Source organism: Fukomys damarensis, unplaced genomic scaffold (assembly GCF_012274545.1).
Source record: "Fukomys damarensis isolate Sample0158 unplaced genomic scaffold, DMR_v1.0_HiC HiC_scaffold_7, whole genome shotgun sequence".
In the NCBI taxonomy this organism is placed as follows: domain Eukaryota; kingdom Metazoa; phylum Chordata; class Mammalia; order Rodentia; family Bathyergidae; genus Fukomys; species Fukomys damarensis.
In genome coordinates, this window is record NW_022900919.1 from 7,223,975 (window position 1) to 7,235,840 (window position 11,866).

At 47.9% G+C, this 11,866-nt stretch overlaps 1 protein-coding gene and 1 pseudogene across 1 annotated transcript; one reads left to right on the forward strand and one right to left on the reverse strand.

The window, feature by feature from the left end:
* Positions 1–441: 441 nt before the first annotated feature.
* On the forward strand, positions 442–11,142 carry Selenos (selenoprotein S). Its single transcript, XM_010611067.3, has 6 exons — positions 442–586; positions 1,177–1,314; positions 3,020–3,126; positions 8,532–8,621; positions 8,971–9,049; positions 10,750–11,142. Exons 1-6 carry the CDS (start codon positions 466–468, stop codon positions 10,827–10,829), a joined length of 615 nt encoding a protein of 204 aa, XP_010609369.1. The 5' UTR covers positions 442–465; the 3' UTR covers positions 10,830–11,142.
* LOC104853199 lies at positions 4,006–8,388 on the reverse strand (annotated as a pseudogene).
* Positions 11,143–11,866: the final 724 nt, after the last annotated feature.

Here is an 11,866-nt window from a genome sequence, read left to right on the forward strand (position 1 = left end):
TACTGGGAGCCCTTGATGAGGACCGTGTACAGTCCTTGAGAGTCAGTGGAGACTCTTGGCCTAAAAGTAGTGTAGGAAATTGCTCATTTACACCTGTGTGAGGCCGGATTTTAGCTGATGCCTTTCCTGGCTTGCAATCGCCCCATTGGCCAATAGGCATGGGGCAACAGTGTGGATGTAAACTCCATCTCAGGGCGGCCCAGGCCCTAGCATCCTTGACCTCTGTGTCCCACGATCACAAAAATTCAGTAATTACATGGTGAAAGAGGATAGTTACTCCCCTTCACCGAGGTCAGCACCTGCCCAGGCCAGAGGGAGTAAACCCACGCCTCCGCCTCGGCCTCTCCCGCCCTGCCCCTTGGCCACACCCACCCTGTGATTGGCCAAGTGTCTGGGCAGGATCGAGCTGCGATTGGTCAGGATGGCCGTGTCCGGGAGCGCCACGTGTACGTAGAGAAGGGCCGGATGTGCACTTTAGGTGACGCTGCAGTGCGGGCGGCCGTGGCTTCCATGGAGCGGGATGGGGAGCTGCTGTCCGCGCGGCCGGCCCTGGAGACAGAGGGGCTCCGCTTCTTGCACGTCACAGGTGAGTCGCCGCGGGCCACGGGGCAGTGGGGTGCGCGCCCCCGGCTCCCCGAGCGCCGCCATGTTGGGTGGGTCCTGCTCTCCACGCCCAGCTTGGGCCGGGGAGGCCTGGCCGGCAGAAGGGCGTTGACACTGCGCGCAGGCTTGGACTGCGGGCCCGAATCTCGAGTCGAGGCTGTGGGAAGCCGACCTCGTTTGCTGGGTTCCTTTACTTTGCTCAGCGAGCCCTTCTTGCAGTTGCCGGAATCTCTCGGCCCTAGCCGGGTCCCCGGTGACCCCTCGCCCCCTCCCATCACAGTCCTGAACCTCCGCTCTGTCTTTTGTGTGTGAGTCCCTAGGTCTGAAAGGCCTTGCCTTTCTGGGTTGGATGAGATCTTCATCCTTCAAAGCCCGGCCGCTGTGTGCTGCGCCCTCCGGATCTGCCCCACTCTGACTCCGCGGTTGTTTGAAGTCTCCCTGCCCATTGATTCTCGAATTGTCAGATATGAGTTTCTTCCCCTGTCTTAACTACATGGAAGAGCTACACTTGTCCATGCGGAGTTTTATGGAAAAATGACATTTTTTAAGTCTTAATTGTTTTCTTCTTTTCAGTGGGCTCGCTGCTGGCCACCTATGGCTGGTACATTCTCTTCAGCTGTATCCTCCTCTACGTGGTCGTTCAGAAGCTTTACATCCGGCTGAGGGCCTTGAGGCAGAGGCAGCTAGACCGAGCTGAGGCTGCTGCTGTAGGTTAGTGCCTGGTAACAGACATGAGACAGTTATTTACACCTACTGCTTTTGATATTTAAAAGTTAGCCTGTTAATAGTAATGAGTGTGTGAGGCTGGCTGAGACGGAAGCATTACCAGGAGTTTGAGGACTACATAGTAAGTTCAAGGCCACTCTGTTCTATGCAGCAAGACCCTGTCTCCAAAAAACAAAAAAAAACCCCAAAGAATAATGAGTATATGATGCTTATTGTATAGAAGTGCCTTTTGTGCATCTGGAGTTGGTTCTGGTGCATGTGAAATTTTTATTTTTATTTTTGGTGGTACTGGAGATCAAACTCAGGGCCTTTGGACTGAGCTACATCCCTAGCCTGGTTTTTTATTTTTTATGAAAAAAGATTTTATAACACAATAATGAGGAAAAACAATAGTTAATACACTGTGTATTGCTATCTTCAAAATAAACATGTTAGCACAAAACTTCAGTGAACTAAGAAATTGTCTAAATGAACTAAATTAGCATATATATTAAAATGTTTTTGAAACAAATGAATAGGTAACTTGAGGATCCATCTGAATCTCTTCCCCACTTCCTATTTATCTACCATTTTACCTCAACTCATTTTTTACTGAGCTAAATCCCTGGCCTGATTTTTTGCGTTTTATTCTGAGATAAGTATCTCTAAAATTGCCCAAGCAGGGCTTGAACCTGTGGTCCTCTCCTTTAGCCTCCCAGACTGCTGAAATTGCATGTATGCCCTGCCGTTCCAGTGCAAGATTTGTTTGTATCAGGGATTTTAATGAGATGGAAAGCTCACAGGATGGTGTGTGGCACACCTAAAGCATATCTTTAATTTTAATTAAATTAAAATTAATTTTTTTAAATTTTACATGGCTCAAAATGAAAACTTAGCAGCTTCTCTGTACTTGCGGGTCTACTTACGGAATTATCTGTGGAAATATTGTGACCATAAACTCAGCCTTCTTACAAGCTTCGTTTTGAATTTTCACAAACTTATCAAACCTGGTTTCCAATAACCATTGTCTGTTTAAAGAAATTCCCTCTCAAAAGCAGCCTTTCCACTAACTATACTTTCTGTGAGCATGTACCACACCCCCCAAAGAATGTTAAATGTATTGAGACTAGCAGCATAATTAAACAAATATAAATTGTCATATATCTGAATCACTATATACTGAGATTAGGGTGGACAGCTTTTTTTACACACCAGATAAAAGTATAAATTAAAGTTATAATTTTAATGCTAGTTGCAAAGATTTTTCTTTGTTACTCCAAACAAGGATAAAATATCTAAAGTCCTTACCTCTTACATAAATCTGGCCTAATCACTCAATGGCTAAAAATTCAGAAAACTTTACTTTTACATGCTTTTCTTTTGAAATTCAGATCAACCTGAGACTGAGTGTGAGAGGTGTCCACATTGCTCAATGGAGTCTCACCGTGGCCCTCAAACCCTTACATTTCAGTCCCAGCGCCACTGTCCCACACTTTCTGAATTAGAGTTGCTAGACTTAACCCAGAAATCTGCATTTCTAACATGTTTTTGGTGATGTGGCTATTTACAGGTAAAAAGCATAGCTTAGGTGGTTAAGTTACACAAAAACATTTTTCTTTGTCTAACATCTATACGTCTTTATACTTACAGTGGAGCTATTCAAAGAGTTATCTTGTACAAGGTACATTACTTCATTTTTTTCTCATTTTAGAACCTGATGTTGTTGTTAAACGACAGGAGGCTCTAGCAGCTGCTCGTTTAAAAATGCAAGAAGAACTAAATGCACAAGTTGAAAAGCATAAGGAAAAACTAAGACAGGTATGTGGTGGTTTTATTTTGCGTGGTCTGAGGAAATTCAGTGGGTGGTAGCGTGTGTGTATTATTCTTAAACTTCTAGGACAGGTCCTATCCCAGTAGAGCTAACAAGTGTTTCAGGGCCTACTACCTAGGTGCTGGTGACATTAAGCAAATACACTGTTCCTAGAGAAGGATGGATGTGTGAATGTAATACTGCGGTGAAAGGTCCAGAGCACAGCAGGGACAGACTGGGGTCACGGTGCGTGTGAGTGTAAGTGCTTGTGCCTGTTATTGAAGCGCTCAGGGTGGGACGAGGGCCTCACACGTGACAGGCAGGTTCTGTGCCACTGAGCTACATCCTCAGCCCTGCTCTAGGTCTCTGGCAGCAGTGTCATCCAACAAGACGGAGTGTCCAGCTCTGAGGCACTGGACACACGGAAGACACGGTAGCTTTGTTGTGGTGTCAGGGCCCATGCTAGTGGGTTGAAGGAGCGCCAGGGGAAGGCAGCAGAGGGCTCAGGCCAGGGTTGTGCTGATAGGTGTGGAGTTGGGAGGGATTTATTTTCTTTTTTTTTTGGAGGCAGGTCTCGCTATGTAGTTCAGGCTGGCTTTGAACTCAATGTGTAGCCCAGGCTGGTCTCATACTTGCGGTGATCCTCCCTTCTCAGCCTCCGAAGTACCTGGACTACAGGCGAGCACCACCGTGCCCAATGCGAAAGATTTTTTTTCCCAGGCAGTTTGGTTGGACAAGGGGAAAGAATGAACCAAGGACTGCCATAGTAGCTAGGTGGATCATGCCACTCTTCAGGAGCAAAGTCACTAACTTTGAGCTGACCTGAGTACTGAAACGACCTCTGCTTTCTGGTTTTATTCCAGAGATTTCCAGGCCTCGTCGCCCCCTCATAAGGAAGCCTCTGTCAGCTGTAGGGCAGCAGGGAACTTGGTCACAGTGCGGATCTCGCCTGCGTCTCTGGCGTTTCCAGGGATGAGAGCCTCCTGAGACTCCTCTAGTTTCTGCGAGGTCATCCTTCTGCCCGCTCTGCCCAGCTTGGCTGGGGCCCAGAAGGAAAGCACAGAACAGGGCCCCTCCCCTCCCCAGCCACCTGTCCCAGCAGCCTGAGTGCCTGTGTCAGCTGCCCATCTTGTTCAGTTACCAACCTAAAACGTACATGATGACTTAACATTTGTGATTAAATTGTGACATAAAAGTCTCGCACCATGGAAACAAAGTCTCTATCCTTGCTCCCTCACTTTTAATACCTAAGCATCCTGTGCAGTGTTAAGTTTTTGTTTTTGTTTTTGTTTTTTCAGAAATATGTTACCCGTGTATGTGCACAGGTGTGGTTCCCTTTGTTAGAAATAGAAGCATACATCATTTTGAACAGTTCTATTTTAGTTGGGTTTTTTTGTTGTTGTTGATTTCAGTGCTGGAGATCAAACCCAGGGCCTTACCCAAGCTCAGCAAGCATTCTGCCAGTGAGCTACACTGCAGCCCGCCCATTAATAATTACTCAAAGACTTCAGAGCCTGAGGCTGTGTGTGTTAGTAACAATGCTTGATTATTTGGTTTGTTGTTGTAGCTGAAAAGTCTTAAAAGATTACTTCAAAGCCAGTCATGGTGGTACATACCTATGATCCTAGCACTCAAGGAGGCTGAGGCAGGAGGAGTCCCAGATTCCAGACCAGCCTGGGCAACATGAGCCTGTCTCCAAATAAAATGCAAAGGGCTGAGAATGTAGTTCATTGTGAAGGGCCTGGGTTCAGTCCCAGTACCACAAAAGAAAAACTGAAAAAGATTTTCAGAATTGAGGTGTGAGTATGGGATGTGATGGCACTGCCTTTAAACCTAGCACTTTGCGTGGCTGAGGCAGCGGGCTTATAAATCCAAGCTTAGTCTGGCAGCGTATTAAAAAAAGGGCTGGGGATGTAACTCAGTGCCACAGGTCCTGGTCTCAAATCCCAGTACTTCCAAAAAACAAAACAAAAACAAAATTGTAGTGCAAGCCTCCTAAAATTGGAAGAGGGACTGGGTACAAGTTTTTTGTTTTCTTTTTGAGACAAACTGTTCTAGTGTGTTTGTGCTCTCCTTCGCACTGACCTGGGCCTGCTTGCTAGAATCATAAAACATTACTGATTTTCACTTGTGAATCCCACCTCACTGTGCAGTTCAGGCTGGCTTTGAACTTGGCAACCTTCTTGCTTAAGCCTCCTGAGTGCTGGGATATTTTGTTTTTTGGTTGTTGTTTTTTTTTTTTTGGTACTGGGGATCAAACGCTGGACCTCGAACTTGCCAGGCAGGGGTCGGTAGCACTGAGCTAAATCCCTGGCTCCGCAATGTTCTTGATGGCCAGGGAGAAGAATGAAACATCTTTCATGTCAAGGGCAGATTGGTTTCTTCTCACCTCCTGTACTTGCAGACACTGTGATGTGACAGACATTTGGTTTCAGTAGTGATGGGCTTAAGTGCCAGGGAGAAACTTCCTAGGCAGTGCTGTTTAAGGCGTCTTGTCACCTGTCCTTGGATACCACAGTGTAATTGGAGCCAGAGTGAACTGTACTTTGGGTGTGGATTCCACTGGAAATGAGAGGTTCACATGCACCTGGGGTACAGGTTAGTTGTGCCACTTGGCTGTTGGAAGAAAAGCCATTTCCTTCCTGCATAGGGAGGGCCTGTGCTGCTAGGAGCTTTCTTGGGTGCTTACTGATCAGTATAATTTTCTGAGATGGTTTTCCATACCTTTCCATACTGCTTGACTTGCCAGAGCCCTGAAATCCGCTCCCTTCTGCTCATCTAAGGCATCGAGGTTAAGTTCTTCCTGCTGCTGCGCTGAGTGTAGCTCAGTGGGGAGCATTCATGTGCGGGATCAGCACCGCACGCCTGGAGTTCTGCCGTGATGAAGGTGTGGGATAGGGCAGGTTACAGAAGAGCAGGATCTGCACTCTTTCCCCAGACATATCTTGCCTTCTTTAACAGCGTACAAAACAGGAAGACAATGTGCGCAAAGGTTTTGGTTTTTTGTTTGTTTGGGGTTTTTTTGGGTTTTTTTTGATACAGTTTATTTGGTAATGACTGTCCCTAAAATCATCCAGCATTTCAATAAACGTATCTCTTACTTCAGACTGTTCATCGGCGTTTTCTTCCATCTCCATCTTCTCGGTGTTTCCTAGCCCATTCACTGCCAGATCTTGGGGTTCTCCACATCTCGGCGCCTGTTCCTGAAGCTGCTGACCCTTGACAAGGATCTGTCCACATTTACCTCACACACAGATGTTCTCGATGTGCTTGTCTAGGTTATTGTGAGTCCACAGCTCACAAGGCATTTTCACTGGCCTATACCAGACTGCCATTGTTAGGGGGCCTTAGATTTTCTAAAGTACCTCTTTCATCAAAATTTATTGACATCCGAGGTTTTAGAGTTTTCCTACCACTTTTAAAATGCCAACATCTTCACTGACATAAAATCTATGAAGTGGCTCTTCGGGTTCGTCTTCTAATTCATTGTTATGAGTGGGTTCGTTGCAGTCTTTGTCAGTAACTTTAATAATATGAAAGCCTTCAAGCTCATCTGTAGGCGTATCTTCAGGTTCATCTTAATGATGATTCTTTTCCTCCTTGCAGCCCTGCTTTTTCCTTCACTGGCTGGTTCAGACTCCACTGTGCTACTTTTTCTGCTTCCAGTGGCTGAAGCAGCATTGTCTGGAGCTTGGCTTGTGTCTCCTCTGTATTTGTCTGCCTGTGCAGAAAATGTTTTAGACGAACCCTCTTCGCCAAACGCAGCTTTGATGTTACTGTCTTTTGCATCTCTAATCTCTACTATTCGGTAGTGAGGTCTTGTGTTTTGGTACGAATGTCTGTTAGTACAGGTCAGTACGTGTTCATCTGATTATTTTTCACAGCCAGATCCACAGCTGTCACAGGTAAAACTCCATCCAAAGCGTCGTGACACCCTTTCTTTTGGAGCAGATAATTTGGACGCAGCTTTTTTTACATACATCAAATAGTATTTTGGGAAAATTACTTAATTGTAAAGATTCTTCATCTGGCTCTATTATGAGGTGTGTTTACTGTTGAACTTGGCTCTGCACACCACCTTTTGGCTTCACTGCCATTTCTACCACCGTGTCTTCATACATTCTTATCCCGATACCATTCTGGTGTTCTGTTTGCTAGAAGCAGAAGAGGTACATTTGAACTAGAACCGTCTGCATCTTGTGTGTCTTCTGAGCAGTCGGAACATTGTACAGCTGTAGGTAATTCACTGCCACTTTAAGCTGCTCAAACCTGGAGGAGCTGTCATGATTTTTCCTAAATACATAAACTGCAGAATGAGATCAAAACACCCAGCGCTGATTTTCGTGTTGCTGAGATTCAGTTGTGCAGTACTATGCTCATGGTGCATGAAGAACATTCTGAAATAGGAGCTTCAGGCAGCTGGCACGGCTTTGTGTGCTTGGAAGTGACTGTCATCAATTGCAGTGCAGCAGTCAGAGGAAGCCCGTTCTTTTCAGTTGTTTAGCAGCTGCAGGACATAGCTGCTATGTCTGGGCACAAAAACGTCCTCAGACCATAACTCTTTTGGGGATTGTTGGCTGGTTGATACTTTTCTGTCTCCTTATCAAGACAGCAGTTGTTATTTCTAAAAGGGCTGCCAATCTCTGATGCCCACCGTTTCAGTCGCTTACGGAGGGCTGCCGTGGGAACCAGGGCTATGGAGATTTTAGGGAGTTTAAGGCAAATCGGCGGAGGCCAAGGGGCCAGGAGTGTAGTGGCTGCAGCAGCGACGTCCTCACTCTGCCCAGATGGCTGCAGCAAAGAACTTCTGCTGCCGCGCAGTCTTCCCACGAGTTGGCCTGGCGTCTGCCACCCCTCCCCTCCCTTTCGCCCGCCCACCCACTCCACCGCTGCCGGCTGCTAGGGGCACCCACGGTCGCCTCTTTGTTGCAGCAGGTTTCTGCATTGGGCTCCGGGCAGGCTGGCAGGACCCGCACAGTGGGGGCCTGGCCACCCCTCTCCGGAGGGCCTCGTGGGACCTCCTCGGGTTTGCACAGCTGAGGACTCGGCTCCTCCCTACTCCCCAGGGGCAGGATGCCGATCTCCCCGCCGGGCCCAGATGTCAGGACACTGTTCCGCCGGGTCTGGGGGAGTCCTGTCCCCAGCTCTCTGCTCAGAGTCACCCATTCCCCAGGTTCCTCCCGCCCAGTCTCCTGTGGGCCCTTCCTCCATGGGTCCTGAGTCACTTCCCCCGGCAGAGCCCCGGCGGCTGGCCCCGCGCCCTCACCCATCTCCTGCTGCCCACCCAGAGTCCAGGCAGTCGGGCAAAGGTTTTTGAAAGATGTTTAAAGTAAAAATTCTCAGAATTAGCATTTTCTTGGAGAAAGGTGGCAGTGAATGAGTTCTTTCTGTATAACTTGTGATTCTTTCTCAGCTTGAAGAAGAGAAAAGAAGACAGAAGATTGAAATGTGGGACAGCATGCAGGAAGGCAAAAGTTACAAGCAAAATGCAAGAAAACCTCAGGTAACCAGTTTGACTAGCAGACATTTTCCAGTGTATGAAGATTTGTCTAGTAGAATTTTGTTTTGTTTTGTTTCTGGTGCTGGGTGTTGAAGATGGGCAGGATCTTCCACATGGTAGTCAAACACTCTGGCACCAGGTTCTACCCCCAGGCTGAAGTAAAGCATTGTAATTGATTCTGAATGACTCTGTGCCAAAGATTGATGTTTCTTGAAGTTTTGCAGGAAAGTCATATATATTACTAGAAAAGGAACAAGAATTTAAGAACATTTCCTTATGTTTCATTGTTCTGGGCATTCCAGAGATGGATCACTAGGCACCAAAGGGTTAACCTTGTTTATCTTCTAAACAGGAGGATGACAGTCCTGGGCCTTCCACTTCATCTGTCATCCCGAAGCGGAAATCTGACAGGAAGCCCTTGAGGGGAAGTGGTAAGCACCCAGTGATGTCAGGCGTTTAGAGTCTCAGTAAAGCAAGGTGCTCTTTCTTCGTTTCAGTGTAAATCAGGCAGAGTGCCACCTAGGCCCCCTTGAGCAGCGAGGTTGACTGCACTTGGGTGGAATATTCCCTCCCGATCTCCATCTCACTGTGGCTGTGAGCAGGGAGTTCCAGGGAGCAGAGTCTGCCCTCTGGCAGAGGCGTGGCAGGGCTGGGACCCCGGGTGGGTCCTGTCAGTAACTCCCAAGGATACATGCAGATGTTCACCTGAGCTTTTCCTGCCTACCACCCAGTCCAGACAGCCTGGGCGACACTGCGGCGTCTGTCTGCATTCTGTGCTTGAGGTGGGTCAGAGCTGTTTGGGAAGATGGGGCTGAGAAGTGGAGATCAGTAATACTTGGTGATTCTGGTGAGGGGCCCCGTCAGGGCTGAGGAGAGAGCAAACCTGCCAGAACACTGTTCACTGAGGGCCTCGTTTCCTCCATGGAGGACAGGGGCATGGTGAGGGCCTGGGTGATGTCTTAGTTTTTGCTTTTGTTTTTGTTTAGCAGTAGTAGGAATTGAGCCCTAGGCCTTCTTAACAAGCTACATCCACATCCCTTTTTTTATTATTTTTTATTTTAAGACAGAGTCTTACTAAGTTGCTCAGGAGAGGCTCAAACTTTTGATTTCTCTCTCGGCCTCCCAGAGCGCAGGTATCACAGGTAAGCACTCTGGACCTGGCTCTGGGATGACACCTCGGGCGATGAGGGGCGGCTAAGAAGTGGGTTTAGGCAGCGTGGCTACAGACTTGGCTTAGGGCTGAGCTCTAATCCAGAACCCAAACCTGGCTGTCTGGCTGGAGGGAAATGGCTCTTTGAGAACCTCCCGAGGCTGGAAACCTATTCTCAGACACATAGTGGAGACGTTTAAGAGAGGAGTGGAATTGGAGAAAATGGATGACACGCCCGTGTACACAGCCTCCTTTGGTGTCCACAGGCCCGGCTCCAGGGCCTTTGACCAAGCTGTTTTTACAAGTAAGGACACTGAGGCACAGAGATATATTGCCCGCAGATTCCACAGCAAGTAAGGAGCAGAAGCAACTCACTTAGGTCTGGCGGGCGGTAGACCCGGAGCATTCCAGCCAGCAGGGGAGCTGACTGAGGAGGGAGAGTGGGAGGATGGACACGGTGACCCGGTTCTGACTGCGAGAAGTGGCGGCTTGTGCTTTGGTTTTTAAAAATCTGTTCTCTATAGCTTGAACGGCCTTATTTGAGCATGTATTTCTTTTGTATGCGCTGCAGTTGGAACTTTCTGTACTTCAGCCCCGTCATCGTAACAGGGTTTTGTCTGCTTGCTGTTTGAGACAAGGTCCAGGTGGCCTTGATCTCTGTAGCCATGTTGGGCTTGACCGTGGCGTTCCTCCTTCCTCAGCATCCTCAGTGCTGTGATTCCAGGCATGCACTCCCCAGCCCAGCTCTGAGAGGGTTTGGGGCTGTTTTTTACATGTTTTGGTGAGTTAGGAGTTAGAAGCCGAATGGCATCCTTCCTCCCTTCCAGAAAGTCAATTCAAACACTATAGAAAGTAATTTTTACACTTTTTAGGAAGGCAAAAAAGGTATTTTGAAAGCATCCATGAGAACAGACTTTATCTTTGCAGTGCTTTGCATATCAGGCTCCTGACTATAGTTTTGCTTCCTTTCTGTTGTCCCAGGTTACAACCCTTTGACGGGTGAAGGAGGCGGAGCCTGCTCCTGGAGACCTGGACGCAGAGGCCCGTCGTCCGGTGGGTGAGGCTAAGCTCCTTGTTAGTGTCTCTTTTGGCACTAGCAAGGTGAACCTGAACCCTCAGCTCAATTGCCTTACGCACGCTTTTCACAGTGACGAGCCAAGGGGAGGCCTTCTTAACCGTGGCCTCCGGTGAGCAGGGGTGGTCAGCACTGCCCCTCACTCACACTCCATTTAGAGCTAGTGGTCACAGGCGTCGCTGGTAGACAGAGGCCTCTCTTGACACTAGAAGCCGTTGGCTGTGGGACAGTCTCTGTGACAAGTCGTGTTGAATGATGTCTTCCTTATAAACGGTGAGCCCACCAGTGAGGATTACTGATGCAGACAGTTGACGGGGTTTGTTTCTGTATATCTATTTTTATGTATAGAACTTTGTAAAAATGAAATTGTAAATATTAAAAACAGCACATAACATTTTTAGCATCTTTATTAAATTTAAGGAAATTTCTTTGTGAGCTTGACTTGGCAGTTGGACATTAAACACCTTTTTATCACTCATAACCTGTAGCTGTTACTGTTGCTTTACTTATTCTTCTTCATTGGAAATGAGCATGGCAAGGGGGCAGACAGCCACCCCAGTCTGAAAAGCTGGCAGATTCCCTGGGGTCGATATACAAAATCAGTCACCCAGAGTTTAGTTACCGAATTAATAGGATAAAGACACCTCTGGCTTCCGGGTTTCTAAGAGCCCTGGGGTCATCTCATTGTGCCTCCACCCATGGCTTGTGTTCTTGCAATGGTTTACATCTGGTGTCCCACCAAAGCCTCAGGTACCCAGAGGTGGGCTTGGGATGGGGACGGACAGCAGACTCGTTGGGCCTGGGGGAGAGACCTGTCTGTCTGTCTCCCTTCCCAGCTCCTCCCTTCGTGCTTGGCTTCTGGCTGCCCTGCCAAGAGCAACTTGCCCTGGGCAACTTCTACCTTGCCACCCACCATCCCACTCTGCCCTGGAGCCAGCCAACTGCTGGCTGAAACCTCTGCAATGATTACGAGCTAAAATAAACCTCTCCTTTAATTTGTTAGTGTTGGGCATTGAGTCCCAG